This window comes from Tamandua tetradactyla, chromosome 17, assembly GCF_023851605.1.
Source record: "Tamandua tetradactyla isolate mTamTet1 chromosome 17, mTamTet1.pri, whole genome shotgun sequence".
Classification (NCBI taxonomy): domain Eukaryota; kingdom Metazoa; phylum Chordata; class Mammalia; order Pilosa; family Myrmecophagidae; genus Tamandua; species Tamandua tetradactyla.
The window spans coordinates 3,599,321-3,617,931 of record NC_135343.1 but is presented as its reverse complement, the minus strand read 5'-3'; the positions used below and the strand labels follow the sequence as shown (position 1 = coordinate 3,617,931).

The 18,611-nt window shown below is 41.0% G+C and overlaps 1 protein-coding gene across 3 annotated transcripts in view; it reads left to right on the top strand.

The window, feature by feature from the left end:
• TMEM131 (transmembrane protein 131) overlaps window positions 1–18,611 on the top strand; it is a 249,430-nt gene that overhangs the window by 151,516 nt on the left and 79,303 nt on the right. For all 3 annotated transcript variants that reach the window (XM_077133816.1, XM_077133818.1, XM_077133817.1), the window contains exon 5: window positions 11,514–11,637. In XM_077133816.1, the coding sequence (XP_076989931.1) occupies window positions 11,514–11,637 (124 nt within the window). The remainder of the gene's footprint in view (window positions 1–11,513; window positions 11,638–18,611) is intronic.

Below are 18,611 nucleotides of genomic sequence, written 5' to 3'. Positions count from 1 at the left end.
TTTTTCTCTTTTAGTAACTTAAATATATCATCCCACTGTCTTCTAGCTTCCATGGTTTCTGCTGAGAAATCTACACATAGTCTTATTGGGTTTCCCTTGTATGTGATGGATTGCTTCTCTCTCGCTGCTTTCAAGATCCTCTCTTTCTCTTTGACCTCTGACATTCCAACTAGTAAGTGTCTTGGGGAACGCCTATTTGGGTCTAATCTCTGGGGTGTGCTGCACTTCTTGGATCTGTAATTTTAGGTCTTTCATAAGAGTTGGGAAATTTTCAGTGATAATTTCTTCCATTAGTTTTTCTCCTCCTTTTCCCTTCTCTTCTCCTTCTGGGACACCCACAACACGTATATTTGTGCGCTTCACATTGTCCTTGAGTTCCCTGATACCCTGTTCAAATTTTTCCATTCTTTTCCGGATAGTTTCTGTTTCTTTTTGGAGTTCAGATGTTCCATCCTCCAAATCACTAATTCTATCTTTTGTCTCTTTACATCTGTTGTTGTAGGTATCCATTGTTTTTTCCATCTTTTCTACTTTATCCTTCACTTCCATAAGCTCTGTGATTTGTTTTTTCAGTTTTTCTATTTCTTCTTTTTGATCAGCCCATGTCTTCTTCATGTCCTCCCTCAATTTATCGATTTCGTTTTTGAAGAGGTTTTCCATTTCTGTTCGTATATTCAGCATTAGTTTTTTCAGCTCCTGTATCTCATTTGAACTATTGGTTTGTTCCTTTGACTGGGCCATATTTTCAATTTTCTGAGCGTGATCCGTTATCTTCTGCTGGCGTCTGGGCATTTGGTCAGATTTCCCTGGGTGTTGGACCCCACAGGTTGAAAGATTTTTCTGTGAAATCTCTGGGTTCTGTTTTTCTTATCCTGCCCAGTATGTGGCGCTCGTGGCACACGTTTGTCTACGGGTTCCACCAGTGAAAGTTGCTGTGGGTCCTTTAACTCCGGAAAATTCTTGCCGTAGGGGAGGTTCGGCAGCCGAAGCGTCTTGGAAGAGTGCCAGCCGGCCTGGGGCTCCGAACGTGGGGGGGGGGTCGCCGGCCGCCGCAGCACTTGAGAGCTTCCGGCCGAATTACCTAGTCGGCCTGGGGCGCCAAGCGTGGCGGGAGGGCGCCAGCTGTCGCAGCCCAGGAGAGTGCAGTGTTCCCAGCCGGACTGGGGAGTCACGTGTTTGGAAGGGACCCCCCGGTCACTGTTCTCCGCAGTCTGGGGATTTCCGACCCAACTCTCTCAGTTGGTCTGGGGGGCCTCGCGTGGTGGGGGCTCCAGCCGCCGCGGCCCAAGGGGACTGTCTGTCCAATTCTGCCAGCTGGCCTGGGAAGGAGGAAGGGAGGGACTCCGGCCACTTGCCGTCCTGCCCAGGAAAGCCCTCGTCCCTCGGTGTTCTCACTGGAGCTGGTTCTCCCAGACAGTCAGCCATTCCAGCATGGGATACGCTGTCCCTTTGATCTCCGTCGTGGCTCCAGGAGCTGCTCTGTATTGTCTCCACTCCCCCAGTAGCTCTTCTGGAGGAGGAAAGGTGAGGGTGGCAAGGCTGTCGAGGCCGGTGGCGGAGGAGTCGGTGAAGGCGAAAGAGGGGAGAGGAGGGCAGGCGGTTCGGCTGCTGCGGGGCGTGGGCACCGCGCGGCGGGCTGGCGGACAAAGAAAGAGGGGAGCGGAGGGCGGGCAGTTCGGCTGCTGCGGGGCGTGCGCGCCGCACGGCGGGCCGGCGGACAAAGAAAGAGACCCAGCCTTATATACCAAAGATAACTCTTACTTCATCATGATGTATAGTTCTTTTAATATGTTGTTGGATTCGGTTTGCTGATATTTTGCTGAGGACTTTGCCTCTATGTTCACAAGAGATACTGATCTCTGGCTTTCTTTTCTTGTAGTATTTTTACCTGGCTTTGGTATGAGGGTGATGTTGGCCTTGTTGAATGAGTTTGGGAGTGTTCCCTCCCCTTCAATTTTTTGTAAGAGTTTGAACAGAGTTGGAGTTAAGTCTTCTTGAAATGCTTGGTAGAATTACCCAGTGAAATAATCTGGTCCTGTTCTTTTCTTTTCTGTGAGATTTCTGATTGCTGAGCCAATCTTTTTTATAGTACTTTCATTTTTGAGATCTTCTATTTCCTCTTGAGTCAAGCTTATAGCTAGAAAGACCTAATTTCTGCAAACAACTTGAACAAACTTAGAAGGGAACTTTGCTCTTCAGATGAAAATACAGCCAGCTGACACCTTGATTTTGACCTTGTGAGAGCCTGAGCAGAGAACTCAGCCGTGCTATGTCTGGATAATGTTAAGATAATAAATGGAGTGTCCCTTGAAGCTGCTAAGTTGTAATAATCCTTATATAGCATCAGAAACTAATACACTGCTTATTTATAAATAAGCATGTACTAATTCTTGACCATAACTTTCCCTGGTTGTTTCACTGGTAGAGTGACAGCTATCTTCGATTTCCCATTTTGTATGAATCCTGCTCACCTCATCTAGGGGAGGGAGAAGGGCCTGGGGCAGGAGGTATTGTTTCTGTTAGGTCTATAAACAGGCTGTCCAAGTCCTGGCTCCATCTACTTCCTGTCTGGTGAGACTGCCCTGAACTAGGGATAGCAGGCCCTTTTACAACAGGCAGGACCAGAAGAGCCTGCTGAGACCTTTCCTGAGGCCTTCTCCTGTCTTGTTACTCCAGATTTCTTTGACCAGCATAAGCAGACGACTTCGTCTCTGAGGAAAGGTGCTTTTCTTTACGGTGTGGCCCTGAGCCTTTTCTCTGATCCCTGGAAAGAAGGGCGAGGCTGGCCTCAAAAGCATCGCAAACCAGTCATTGTGATCCTCTCCCTGTTTCTAGGCTCCTGGAACCTCTGCGATTGTCTGCTTACACCAGGATCCTCTCCTGTAGCAGGCAGTCTTCTGTCCTGTCTTCTTTCAGGTCCTCCAAATTACCCATCTGTCTTATGCCCTGAGATTTATTGCCCTGAAGTTGTGGAAGGAATAACTTTAAGAACTAATTCACAAGGAGAAGAATGGCTGGTTGCCAGTTAGCCTGAAGTGTATTTGACTTATAAAATAGCATATTCATCATATCAACCATAAAATCCATGAACTTTTATGATATAAGGAATAAGTACTTACGTGTCTTATCTACATGAAGTTAGAAGAGGAAGAATTCTGTTTTCTATAGTCTCTCTACAACTCCTCCCTGCAATCCTATGGCCATAGTGTGAAGCTGCAGCTGCAGTCCACCTCCCTAGTTTTGTCATGGCCCTGTGGCCATGAATTCATGGGCTCTGTAAGCCTGTTGGTCCTTGAGAAAGTATCCACCAGAGCCGGGAGAAAAAATCCAGCAACTTGGGTGTGCTTTGCTTTAGGGAGCTTCCAACATCACCCAGCGTCCTGCCCCCTAACCCCAGATGGCTCTTGCATGTTAACTCTCGGCGCTCCTCTGTTACTTCCTCAGAACCCAAGCCTGGGCTGTGCCTTTTTTATTTGTTCTCCTGATGTTGTTTTGGGGCCAGGTTGTTCTGTTGTTTTTTTTTCACTGTACTGTGGGCCCAGCCTTCCTAGTGACTGCTAATGCAGCAGAATCATCTGCTTTCAGCTTAAAAACTTTAAAGGAGTTCATCTTCTCCAGCTCTTTCCTTCTTCTCGTAAGAGGTGGTAGCACCTTAAGTGATGAATTTCCAGAAAGGTAATGTGACTTGGTTCAGGCTCAGAGGTACCAGGATGCATTTAACTTCAAAACTGATGAAACTTCAAGGTGGCTCATGTCACCATTATGAAGAAATTCAGTAATGTGTAAAATAAAGTCATGCGAACTGTTATCAAACCTGAAAACTGTGTTACGTGTTTACAAAGGATGGTGAAGCGTTCTTAGTTGTATAATTTGTAGACCTCATGTATGTGAACTTGACTCTTTAAAGAAGATGTTGTTATTTTATTTCAGAAAAGAAGTAAATGTTGAACATAATCTAAGCTACAGTTGTAGGTGATCTTGCAGGAGAAATTAAAAAGTGGTGCTGAATTAGATTTTTCTTTCTTTCTTTCTTTTTTTTACATGGGTGTGTTAGTTAGATTCAGTTGTCAACTTGGCCAGGTGAGCATACCTAGTTCTGTTGCTTTGGACAACAGCCAGTGGTACATGAACCTCATCTGTTGCTAATTTTATCTACAGTCAGCTAGGAGGCATGTCTGCTGCAATGAGTGATGTTTGACTTAATTGGCTGGTGCTTAAATGAGAGAACACACTGTAGCACAGCCTAGTAGCTCCGCATTCCTCATCTCAGCACTCACACCTCAGCCCAGGCCTTCGGAGATGCAGAAAGAAGTCACCCCAGGGAAAGTTGTTGGAACCCAGGAGCCTGGAGAGAAGACCAGCAGAGACCATCCTGTGCCTTCCACGTAAGAAAGAACCTCAGTGGAAAGTTAGCTGCCTTTCCTCTGAAGAACTAACAAAATAAATCCCCTTTTATTAAAAGCCAATCCATCTCTGGTGTGTTGCATTCCGGCAGCTAGCAAACTAGAACAGATTTGGTACCGGAGAGTGGGGTGCAGCTGCGGTTTGCAAATGCCAGATATTTTGAACAGTTTTTGGATGGCTAAAGGGAAGATTTTGGAGGAACCGTGAAGAGAATGATGGAGAAGTCCTGGAGGGTTTGAAGAGACTATTTGTGTAAATGGAACTACTACCAATCTTGACAAAGGAGGACACAAAAGGGAAAAAATTGGAGTTTGCAGAGTGAGAACCATGGAAGCTTGGGTCTGAAGCCAAGAAACCTTGGCCAGGAGAGTGGACCCACCCATATACATGTAGAGGGTGAGTTTACCCTGAAGGGCGAGGATGAGTCTCCCCTCTCATTGCAGTGGAAGTGTTGTGCAGCCTCGGGCCTTGGAAAAGGCGTAGCATGCTGCTTGGGGGACTGGGAGAGCCTGGCTGCCACCATGTGGAGGGGTTGAGTGTGTGCCCCAGAAATGGCAGAGAGCCCAGGGGTGGCCCTGATACCTGGAGAGAGTGGAGCCCAGAGGTGGTCTCCTCGATGTTCCCTGAGGTTGATTTGGAAAGAGGCCGGCCACTGGATAGGCCCTTGGAAGGGGTGCACTGCCACTTTCTACAGCTGAAGGATAAATGACTTTCAGACTTTGAAATCCAATGGTGTTTTCCTGCAGGTTTTCCTTCCAGTTTCTCCCTATGGATCCAGTGTTTATCCTCCTTTGCATATTGGCATCAGATAACTTGTTTTGAGATTCACAGGCCCACAGCAAGAAGAGAAGTTTTTGCACCTGTTTAAGGTGATGCTTGAAGTTGCCAAGTTGACAAGGGGTGGACATGTGTTAGATTCAGTTGTCAACTTGCCCAGGTGAGCATACCTAGTCTTGTTGCTGCGGACATAAGCCACTGGTACGTGAACCTCATCTGTTGCTAATTATATCTGCAGTGGGCTAGGAGGCGTGTCTGCTGCAGTGAGTGACGTTTGACTTAATTGGCTGGTGCTTAAATGAGAGATCGCAATGTAGCACTGCTAAGCAGCTTGGCATTCCTCATCTCAGCACTCGCAGCTCAGCCCAGGCCTTTGGAGATGGAGAAAGAAGTCACCCCGGGGAAAGTTGTTGGAACCCAGGGGCCTGGAGAGAAGACCAGCAGAGACCATCCTGTGCCTTCCTACGTAAGAAAGAACCTCAGTGGAAAGTTAGCTGCCTTTCCTCTGAAGAATCAACAAAATAAATCCCCTTTTATTAAAAGCCAATCTGTCTCTGGTGTGTTGCATTCCAGCAGCTAGCAAACTAGAACAATGGGCAAACACCGGGAATCGAAACTGGGTTTCCAGCATGGCAGGTGAGAACTCTGCCTCCTGAGCCACTGTGGCTCACCTGAATGAATTAGATTTTGATGTTAACTTAGGTGATACAGAATATGAAAATCAAGGAGCACAATGTGACTATATTAAAAAGTAGGTAGTACATGAAATTCTGACCAACTTTTGACTTTGAGGCTTTTATTTTTAAAAGTATGAAATAAGAAAAACCTATAGGGAAATAGACCAAAATTTCTAGTTGGACAATAAAATGAGCTTTGAATTCATCATAATGTTTACGTAATTATAACACTTCCACCTTGAGTTCTCTTGTAATTTATTTCTAGACAACATTTGTTAGAGTATTTGCAAATTTAATTGAAAAATAGTATCACAGTGCATGGAGCTCTAAATCCAACTGAACAGGATTCAGCATTGATGGCTATATAAGAATCAACTGTAAAAATCAGAGCATCGTGATAACACTGGCCTCAAATACAAGATCTTAGCAAATACCTTTAAATGTGGAGACCTCAAGTAAGCAACTCACATGGCAGAGTCATCTTTACTGATATCTGGTCACTCTAAAGACAAAGAAAAGTGATGAATGATTTAGTCTTTTTTGTATAATGCTTAACAAGAGAGAGTGGTGTTACTTTTCAGAATATTTTTGTTGCTATACTTTATCATAGCATTGCTTTACCTTTTATTCTTTGTGTGTGAAATATATACACATAGAGGAATGTGTAGGACTTATATATGCAGCTTTGTGTCTACCGCTCAGTTCAGGAACTAGAACACGTGCTAGAGCCTGAGCCCATGTGCCTCTCCCTGAGGAATGTCTCCTCGTTCTCTCCACAATTAACCACTCTCCTGAATTTTTATAACTAGTCCTTGTTTAGTTTTACAACCTATTTATGCACCTCTAAATAGTGCGAGTTATTTTGCCTGTTTTTGAACTTTATTTTCTGTTTTTTTATTTTAAAAAACTTCAAACCTATGAAAAAGTTGAAAGAATATTAGTGTTCTTGTATACCTTTATACCATGTATTCCTGTAGGCCTTTACTAAATATTAGCATTCTACTGTATTTGCCTTGTCTTTATATTGATACTAGGTATTCTTATGTATTTTTGTTGCATTTTAATATATGTAAATGATATTGTGCTAAAGATTATTCAGTTTCTTGTTTAAAGGGCCACCCTTGTTAGATGTCCATCTTTTATTTATAACTGCTGCATAATAGCCACTATTTTACTCATTAACTCCCCATTTAGTGCAGATATCTTTTCCCTGCCTGTTTACTTTGTATACCTTGTTGAATAGAAAGCCTTAATACTTTCTGGAATTTTTGAAAATTTTCAAAGTACAGAAATATTGGAAGAACGATACAGTGTACACCTACATACCCTTTATCAAGATCCAGTGATAGTTGATCTTTTACCACATTTGCTTTCCCTCTTCCCCTTTTTATACACAAATTTTTTTTTCTGTAAGTAAATTGCAGACTTCATGATACTTACCTGTAAATATTTCCATATGCAAACCCAAAGAAACTTCTTCTACATAACCATAATTCCATTGTCGTACCCAAATGTTCATACAGTAACATCATCTACTTTGTAATCTGTATTCAGATTTCTCTAAATGACAAAGCATGCCCATCACAGTTGACCGTCTCTTGGGGTCAAATCAAGCATGCCTCCATGTATTTTATTGGTGGGCCTCTTTAATCTCCTTTCATCTAGAGTAGTGCCCTATGTTTAAGTTTTTCAATAAATAGTTATTTTTTTTAGTCCAGGTCTGTGACTTACAGAATAGTCCACAAATGGTATTTGCCTGATTATTTCCTTACAATTAAATTCAAACCAAATGTCTTTGTCACAAATATTACATATATAATATTGTTTATTCCCATCAGATCTTATCAGGGAGGCATGTCATGTTCCTGTTTCTTCTTATAATTATTGCTAAGCTTGATCATTTGGCTAATGTAGTATCTGTCCAATTCTGTAAATTGTCAGGGTACTTTTTCTTTTTTGCAATTAGCTGTTTTTGGGATGGGGTGGGGGATGAGCATGATCCGGTAATCAAACCCAGTTCTCCCACGTGGAAGACAAGCATTCTACCACTGAACCACCCTTGCACCCTCCTCATTGTAATGAATAGATAGTCTGTGGGGTTAGTAGCCTATTCCCCAGCAATCTTTCATCTAATAGTAAATCGATCTGTAGATTCACTGCAATCACCATTCAAAATCCCACCTAGCTATTTTTGCATAAATTGACAAGCTGATCTTAAAATTCATATAGAAATATGAGGGATCCAGAATAGCCAAAACAATCTTTTTAAAGGAAGCCAAAGTTGGAAGACTCACACGTCTTGATTTTAAAACTTTCTACAAAGCTATACTAGTTAACGTAGTGTGATACTGTCGTAAGGATAGATATGTAGAAAAGTGGAATAGAATTTAGATCCCAGAAGTAGACCCTCATATTTATTGTCTATTGATTTTGACAAGGGTGCCAAGACAATTAAATGGAGAAAGAATAGAATTTGCAAGATGTAGAGCTAGGACAACAGAATATTCACATGGAAAAAAATTAAGTTGATTCCTTGCTTCATACATAAAAATGATCTCAAAATGTATTGTAGACCTAAATGTAAGAGCTAAATTATAAACTTTTAGAAGAAAACATTAGAGCAAATCTTCATTCTCTTGGGTTATGCCAAGGGTTCTTAGCTGTGACTCCAGAAGTGAATGTGATAAAAGGTAAAATATATCAATAGGACTACACTAAAACTAAAAAAAATTTTGGCTGCAAATGACCCCCTTAGAAAGTGAAAAGACAGCCCGAGAGTGGTAGAGAATATTTACTGATAATATACCTTGTAACCATAGTGTCTAAGGAACTCTTCCAAATGCTTCAATTTAACTGTGGGTGGTTAGGTATGAGATTTCCTTTTCTCCCCTGTTGGCACTCCGTAAACTCTTTCAGTAAAGAATGATTTCATCTTTCTTTAAGTTCTGGTTTGTTTTGTCCATTATTTTTGTCCATATTGTTCAAATATTACCATTTTCAACTTCTGTCCTACATATATTACTTCTTTTATATTTTCTATAACACTGTTTTTCTAATTATTTTAAATATATATTCTTTCTTCCTGAATTTGAAGGTAAGTTGTCAGTCTGATCTTCCAATTCATTAATTTTTAATCTGCAATGTTTATTTTTCTACCTATTCCTTTTATGTATTATATTTGTATACTTAATATTTTCTCGTTTTCCTTATGCTTTCATGCTTTACCTTACTATGATTTTGCCATATCCCTTCAAGTACATTTTAATATACTTATTTTAAATTCTTTGTTCAGTTTTTCCAGTGTTCATTGTGTATTTTCATTCAATCATCACTGGGTTATGCTATGATAGCAACCAACAACATGTCTCACTGGAATTTTGTTTGAGGGAGCACTCCTATGTGGGAAATGCTATTTTCTCGGCAGAATAAAGAGAGCTTTAGAAGGCTCTTAAAACTTAATGATACATGTCACTTCTGCTGCCATTTCATTGGCCAAAGTGAGTCATATGGCCAGGCCTAATATTAATGACAAGGAGAAGTATGATCCTCACAGATACAATTAGCAAGTAATTGGTGACAACATTAAAGTCTAATATAGAATCTATATGTTAGCTACTTGTACTACTAATACATCAGCCTTTGTATTATTTTTGTGTGTGAATTTGTGAGCTATGCTGTCTAGTGATGCATAGTGAGGAAATGCAAAGGATCAGGCCTAGTCTTTGCCCCTTCTCTTGAATTTTGGAAGAAGGGATTATCAATTCTACCCGCCCACCCCACCCCAAGTAAACTGCTGATTGTTCCCTGCTTGCTTGCTGCCACTCTATATGACAAAGCTTAGACAAGCATCTCTGAACAGAGGTATCTCCCTAGATTGTCAGCCTGTAGTCTAGGGTTTGGGAACCAGAGAGTGGAGTTAGAGGAGGGATTAGAGGGCAGCCAATCAACCCTTAACTGCAAGCTCTGCTGCTGCTGGTTTCAGCAGGCAAACTCAGGAAGGAGTGGAGAAGAATAGTTTGGATGCCTTCCTCTACTCTCACCTCCCTTGGTCGACTCAGGCTGCCCTTTGCCCCACGCCTAACCCCCCTCACCAATTTCAGGAAGCCTTGGTTCCCAACAGATTTCTCACTGGTTTTATTTAGTTATTATTATTATTCCTTGCAGTCATTACTACCTCTGTCTTGCTTCCATTATTTCTCCAGCATAGTTGCCCGAAGGGAGGAAAGCAAGGGAAGGAAGTAGCATGGATTAAGTCACCATCTTTAAAGGAACCAAAGCCCCTGATTCGTTCTTAAACTGGTGTCACTGTTCCCAAGTCACCATCAGAGGCGGCTGCCTGAATTGAGGGGGAACTTGGGGCAAAGCTTCCTGAAGAGCACGAGCGTAGTGGGCAGTTGAGACGAATTGGAACCACAGTTCTGGCTCAGTTTTTCTCGCTACACAGGGGGTGTTATATATGAGAAGTAAATCTTGAACTTGAATTGTAACTTGTAAAATTTTAGCGAATGTGGGCCAGAATTGTTGAATAAGGCGAGAACCTTGTAAAGTTGTTTAAAATTAGGAAACAAAAGTTTGGGTTGGTGCGGAGGGCAGGGAGGACTGTGGCACACAGCAGCGTGACCTGAGCATGGGGTCATGCACATGGGCCCTGCCTGGGTCCGGGGGAAGGTTAGTTGTCTGGATCTGCAAAGTCAGATTAGGGGGGACTTTAATGCTTGATGTCCGTTGAGAGAGAGAGAGAGAGAGAGAGAGAGAGAGAGAATGCTCTAACCTAATGCTTAGTACCCTCCTAGATGTATAGGGAATACACAGTAAGTAGGTAATATAAACTTTACCCTCAAGCTCGTAATCTTGTTGGGAAAATAAGACTGAAGCCAATTAAATGATTAGAAAGCACTAAGGAAAAATAGAATTTATATGTAAAATTTGCTGATGCTGTAGGAATTTGGAAGCTTGTATGAATAAGATTATATACAGAAGTCCTAAGTATGCCACATAATAAGGCAGCTTATAATGTAGATTCCAAGGGAAACATCAAAATGAATCTGCAGATATTGGACCATTGAGTGTGTTTTTTATTGTTCCTTTGAGACGGGGCAGCTTAGTATGATGGGTGAGAGCATGGACTAATGGGAGAGCCTAGGTTCAAGTACAGGCCTGGGTCTGACTTCAGGCAAGTTAATGAACTCTTCTGTGCCTCAGCATTCTCGTCTGTAAAACCAGGATAATACAACCTCAGCTCGGAAGGCCCATCTCCTCATGTAACCTTGCCACTGAGTTTCTGCTACTAAACAGTGGAGTGTATCAGTGGAACTTGGAGGGTGGAGAACATGATGCAGAGTTAGTGAGGAGGCAGCACAGCACTGCAAGAAGAAATGAAAGGTCTGACCTTTCCTCGCTGGAGACCATCTGGCTTCTGGATGGCCCCTTACCTGGACCAACATGGGACACACAATCGGCACTCAGTACATATTTGTTAAATAGCCAAATGCCCTTTTATGTCTAATTTTGAATGTAAATCAACTTAATACATATCTTTTATATGTTTATGTATGTATTTGTCTAATAATTTTGATGTCTAAATTTAAGGTTATAGCTCAAAAACTAGAAATTATTGTTAAGGTATTCATTACTGTTTTTGTTTGTTTTTTGCAGGCCAGTTGGAATGCCAAAAATGGAAAAAGTTTACTTACATAATCCTAGTTCTGAAGAAACTATTACTTTAGTATCAATATCTGCTACGACATCACATTTTCATGCATCATTTTTTCAAAATAGGGTAAGTTTCTCCATTAAAAATTATTTCTGTTGAGTTTGAAATGGAGATGTCTAGATTTTTACTGATGAATGATTTTATGTTGCTATAATCTGAATCTGATTTGAAAGGTTTATACCTGTTCCTGGATTTTAGTTTCTCCCACTTTCTAAGAATTATTAGCTCTGGCTCTAAAGAGACTCAGTGTTTTTTGCAACATGAGAGAGCTTTAAGAATCATATTTGCAACTGTGAGAACTTAAGGACTCTGAAAAGTGTATCTCTGTTATTGCTGAGTAACAAATCACCCCACACTTAATGGCTTAAAGCAACACCCATTTTTTAAGCACTTGGTTCTGTAGGTCCCAAGTACAGCAGTGCGTGTCTGTGCTCTCCACTTATGGCATCACAAGGCTGAAATTAAGATATTGGCCAGGCTGAATCCTTGCCCAGAGGCTCTGGCAAAAAAATCCATTTCCGAGTTCATTCCAGCTGTTGGCAGAAGTCATTTCCTTGCCATTATAGGACTGAGGTCCCCATGTCCTTGTGGCTGTCAGCCGAGGTCCCTCAGCTCCTGTAGGCCATCGTACTCCTTCTGACTGGCCCAGGCCATCTTCACATGAGCAGGTGCATTAAATGCCCCTCAGGCTCCAAGTCCCTCTGATTCCTCCTCTGGCTCCAGTTAAGAAAACTCTGCTTTTAAAGGGCTCAGGTAATTAGATTAGGCCCACATTAATCTCCCTTTTGATTAACTCACGATCAACTGCTTAGTAACCTTAATCACATCTTCAGGATCTCTTTTTCCATGCAGTGTAATAATCACTCTTGCAATATCTCAATGTATTCACAATCCCAGATATTAGAGCAGGAAATCTTAGGGGCCATTTTAGGATTCTGCCTACCTCAGGCATCCTCTAAATTCTTATTTGTAATTACTTTTGTTGATAGTATGTGAACTTGTTATCATTTTAAAGAAAAAAGAAACAAGATTTTTCCAATAAAAATAATTGGATCTTTTAAAGTAAATTTTCAGTTGGAAAGAATGCATTAAGCTTTAATATGTGAGCTTCCAAAATCATTAATGAAACGGCCAATATGAGAGGAAAGTAAGTGAATAGAACCTAATTTTATCTTCCCAGGGTTCCTAGTAGCTCCTTTGAAAAGATATGACTAATTAACTAAGAAGGAGCTTTTTTTTAAGCATATGAGGTGCTGGTTGCTATGTTATTATTTGTTTGAAATATTTAGATTTTTACATTTTTCCTTTCTATAATCTTACTTGATCATATGTTGTTAGCTAGCAACTTCTGGAGATAAAAGAAACATATAATTTTGGTTTTAGTTTTTATTTTAATTTGAAAGTGTTTTATAAACGAATTTATGTCAGTGTGTTACTTTTGGCAATAAAAATTTAATTTTTAATAGTACTCACAGAAAACATCACTTTTCTAAAATATTTATTATATGTATAGTTTCTCTGAAGTTATTGTTTGTTGTTACCTAAAGGTATTTTCATGTCTTTTATAATTATTCAAAATATTATTTCTTAAAGGGATAATTCAAGTGATTTTTTATATTGTTACCTAGAAGATATTTCCACACTTTTTATAAATCTGCCAATGTTCTCAATTAATAAAATTCTAATGGTGGGAGAGACCTGAAGGTTCATTTAGCCCAGCCCCCTCACCCTATAAGTGAAGAACTGAGCCCCAGAGAGGTTTACCCCAGGCCACGCAGTAGGGACAGACCAAGGCGAGGGTCTCAGCATCCCATAAGCCTGCCTAGTGCTTCCTGTCATCTTACACACTGGAGTGCCACGTATGAATTAAACATGCCTCCTGAACTGTGTATAGAGAAAAACTTATTTACAAGTGAAGCTACTCAGCTTTCAGGCACAGCAGTGTTAAGACATTTTGAGTGAAAGGGTGAAATAGTGATGTTATTTAGAGATGGGAAGAGTAATTCCCATTACGTATTTTATTTGTAACTTGTGAACGCGCTTTGTTAATTCAGGCAGTGTATAGTTGTTGCTGAGCACTCCAAGCCTCACCCTTTTCAGGGCTGAGGGTTTTACTTATTTTTACTTTGCTATCACCATACAGAGACTAGACCATAATGCAAACACAGATTCTTCCACAGGCCGGTGGACAGTGTCAAATGAGGAAAGCAGGCCAAGTGGGATGAGTTCCCACTCAGCTCCAGCCAGTGTTTGCCATGTGGGGGTGTAAGCCCATGTCAGTTCTGGTTTCCCAAGAAGAGCAGAAATAAAAATTTTTATATGATATCTTCCAATTTTTACCCACTGAAAATTAATTCCATTTTAGAAAGAAAGAAAGACAGTATGGATCAGACAAAATAAGGCTAGAGGTTGGCATTTTGGTGTTTCTGAATTAGGCTCTCCCAGAGCTGGGCACTTTGTATTCATCAGTGAAAGGCAAAGAGCTATGATCCTTACCTCTGGGAGGTTTGGGTAATATCACCAGTAGAGGGGAGGCAAGCATAACAAATAAATTTTATAAGATGTTGGAAGATGATACGATGATAGGACCCAAGAAAGAGAAGAGTAGGATAAGGGGGTTAATGTAGAAGGAGTGGTGGTCCAGTCTTAAGTGGGTGGTCAGATAGGCTTCATTCAGAAGGTGGCATGGGACCAAGGACTTGCAGCAGTTGAGGAATGGACCATGTGGAGGGTGCGGACCACGTGGAGGGTGCGGACCACGTGGAGGGTGCGGACCACGTGGAGGGTGTGGACCATGTTGGGGGCATAGACCACGTGGAGGGTGCGGACCACGTGGAGGGTGCGGACCACGTGGAGGGTGTGGACCATGTTGGGGGCATAGACCACGTGGAGGGTGCGGACCACGTGGAGGGTGCGGACCACGTGGAGGGTGCGGACCACGTGGAGGGCGCGGACCACGTGGAGGGCGCGGACCGTGTGGAGGGCGCGGACCGTGTGGAGGGCGCGGACCACGTGGAGGGCGCGGACCACGTGGAGGGCGCGGACCACGTGGAGACCGTGTTGGGGGCATAGACCACGTGGGGGCGTGGACTGTATGGAAGTGGAGTATTGCAGACAGAGCAAACAGCCAGTGCCAAGGCGCCAGTGTAGCACCTGCTTAGTGTGCCCAGAGGACAATGTGGCTGAACCAGAGTGAGCAAGAGTGAGAGGAGGGACCTCTCAAACCATGGTGAGGACTTTGCTTTAATCTTAAGCAAGATGGGAAGCTATTAGTGGATTTTGAGCGGAAGAGTAGAATGATTACTTATGTTTTAAAGGATTACTACTTTATCGAAAATAGGTTGAAGAAGGGTGCTGTGAGAAAGACCACTCAAATTAAATACAGTAGGCTTAAACAACCAGCATTTGTCGTCTCGTGGTTTTAAAGGCCTGGAGTCCAGAATCAAGCTGTCACCAAGACCAGGTGGCCATGCTTTCTGTCAGAGTTGGTTGTTTTCAGAGAATGGCAGTCCTGTCATATGGCAGTCTTTTTTCTTCTTTCCTCCTGTGGCTTTCTCAGCTTCTGGCTTCCACATCTTCTGGCTTCTCTGACTGTGTCCAGATTTCCTCTTTCAGGGCCATTCTGATTCAATTTGGTCACCTAAATAGTATCCTGAAGACCCTATCCACAAATGAGTAAATACTTTAACTGACATCTTCAAAGGTCCTGTTTACAAATGGGTTAACATTTGTAAATGGGTTAACCTCAAGAAAGCAGGTTAAGGCTTGAACATGTCTTTATTGGGACTCCAAGTAAGTGGTAAGAGTAGAAGCAGGTAGACCTGCTTAATGATCAATAATCTAGGGAAAAAAGATGATGCTTCTGACCAGGATGATAGAAGGAAGCGATAAAGAAAAGGGGTTGGATTTGGGATTTATTTAGAAGGTACCACCAACAGGTTTCCTAGTGTATTAGACTGAGAGAAAGAGAGGGTTCAAGGTTTGCACCACAGAGTTTTTGTCCTGAGCAACTGGAAGGTTGGAGCTGCTTTCAGCTGAGGTGGGAAGGCTGAAGGGGCAGCAGGATTTGGAGGGTGCACGATCATAAGTCAGTATCGGGTATGTTAGGTGTGACATGTCTCTTAGGCATCCAAGTGGAGGTGCTAAGTAGACAGTTGATACTTGAGTTTGGCCTGTGCAGGAGAGGATTGGACCTGGAGACAGAGGTTTAGGAGTCATTGGTGAAAATATGGAATGTAAAACCATGGATCTGGAGGAGATCACCAAGGGAGTAAGAGGCCCAGGATAGTACAAAGATGAGATACCCAACTGCAGATATGATTAGACTAAAATTAGCTTACCTTGTAAGTTATTTTTTCTTTCTGCTGTTTTCTAATTTTTTGATATGACTAAATGCATTTTAATTTAGAAAGGGAACGAAAGGATACGTTAAAGCAAACTCAAATTCTCATAGGAAGATTAAATCCCTGATCCTGAATCCACTATTCTACTTCATCACTGTTTTGTCCTTGAGCTTGTAACTTGATTTTTCCTGTTTTTTTTCAAAAGGGAAATATTGCTCCTTACCTCCTTCCATATCTTTTGAAAGCATTGAAATAATAGTCGAGTCAGGTCTCAGTTAAGTGTTATGAACTATTAAAGGGAACTCACACTCTCATTTCTAGGCTCTTTTTTCAAGGATAGACGTGGTATTATGATGCAGGCCTTATTTCTCAGGATTAATCAGTGATATGGAATATCTTTATGGCTTCTTGGATAATTATGATCCTGAGATAACCTAATATAACTGGCTCATTCTGAAATTGGGAGAAATGGAGACCACAAAAGTTCAATGACTTATACAAAATTACAGTTTCATAGTGGTACAACTAGAAACCCAGTCTCTCATCTATCAGCAACTTACCTTAAGGCTAGAGGTCGGGTTCTGGTAGTAACAGAAGGCTATACTAAGAATTAATAACCCTTATTCTTTGAAATTTAGGTGGGGTTTATTTGAGTTTTTTGTTTGTTTTATGAAAACTAAGTTCCCATAAATATATTAAATGAAAAGTTTTTGTCTCTGGATAAATTTCCCTGTAGTAAATACAGCCCCTATGAATGTCTTCAGTGGCACTAGAACTGTTCTGAGACAGGAATACCAGACTTAAAATTCTAAAACAGTTTTTTTTTCACATTTTTATATTGCTGAAATTGGGACATAACTTATGAACAAAACTTAATCAAAGATGCTTAGAATCACTGTTAGCCTTGATTGAAGTTTATTTTTCCAAAGAGAGTAGTCTCTGTACTACCAACTAAATGCTGAATTTCCTGCTTGAAGTTATTTAATTGACCACTAATTTGTATTCAGACTGCAAATCCAAGTATCCACTAAGATTAAGTGATATTTCCTTCTTTCCTACCCAAAATGAGTCAGCCATACAAGTTTTCTTTGTATCAGGTGGGTTTATTTTCCACTGTCCTTACTCCTCGTTTTATTTGGGGGGGTCTCTTATTAGATGATGCATTTTTAAAAGTCTTTTTTCCTTTTTTATCCTTGGTGTGATACAGAAATTAAGCGTCTATATTATAAGCACTGGCATCTTAGATTTAACGAAAGTAACATTGTTTTTTAAAATAGTCTCAGTGTCCCTCTCTGTGTCCCTTGGTGCCAGAACTTTGAATCCTTAAACTGTCAAAGGAGTAATGAAAGTAAAAAAAAAGTTGGCTGGCGATATGACTCTGTGCAGTTGCATGTGCAGCAGTGAAAGATGTCGATGGTCTGCCTGAGCCCAGTGACACTGTCTGCTTTCCTTAGAGTCTGTGGTCTTAAAGTAGATTGGGGTTTATACTTGCCCACTAAGATTTAAGAAGGAATATCACTTAAACCTAAACGTTGGATTACTTATCCTTATTCTAAGGGAACATGCGAACTGAGACCCTAGTCTTTTGTTTTGTTTTTTAAAAAGATCTCTCGTCCAGACTAAAATTCTGTTTTGAGTGAATCTATAAGGTATTATTTACTTGCTACAGTATAATTTTAGTATAATTCACCTACATGTACAGTTATGAGTTTTGACAAAGTCTTAAGTCATGTAATCAACCTACAGTCAGGATACAGAACAGTTCCACCAGCCCAGAGAAATCCTCTCGTGCCTCTTTGTAATTGTTTTCCTCCTCATCCATTCTGAGCAGTCGTAAGTTGAGCCTCTGTCAGAGCATTATATAAATGGAGCCACGCAGTGTGTAACTTTTTGAGTCTGGCCGCTTTCATTTAGCATAATACATTTTATCGTCATCCATGAAATTAGGTGTGCTGATTCTTTGTACCAATCTATTGCTGAGTAATATTTTGTTGTGTGGTGGTATCAGTTTGTTTATCCATTCACCATTTGGAGTGTTTCAGTTTTGGGTGCTTATATAAACAAAGCCATTGTAAACATTCACCTACAGACTTCTTATGAATGTAAATTGTCATTTGATGAGTACTTAGGAGTAGGGTTGCCGGTCTTATGCTCATTTAATGTTGAACAGTTTCCAGAATGATTTGTACAATTTGCATTCCCACCAGAAGTGTTTGTTTCAGGGGCCCAGCATTCTTTCCGGCACCCGGCACTGCCATGCTTTTATGCTGTAGCCGGAGAACTCTTTGCCTGATCTAAGGTCACAAACATTTTCTCCAATTTTTATCCAGAAGTTTAATAATTTTAGATTACATGTTTGGGTTGTGATACATTTTTAGTTAATTTTTATTCATGCTGTGAGGTATGGATTATTTGTTTTGCATATGAGTATCCAATTTTTCCTACACCATTTGTTGAAAAGACTATTTTTTGTCATTGAATTGCCTTCGTATTTTTATAGAAGTCAGTTGTATGTAATATGCGTAATTCTGTTGTTCGATTCACCATTATATTCTTTTGATCTAATATGTCTGTCTTTTCACCAATATCACACTGTCTTGATTACTGTAGCTGTTTGCTCTTGGAATCAGATATTGTGATTCCTCCCATTTTATTTTTATTTTTCAAATTGTTTTGGCTGTTCTTCCTTTTTCTTAC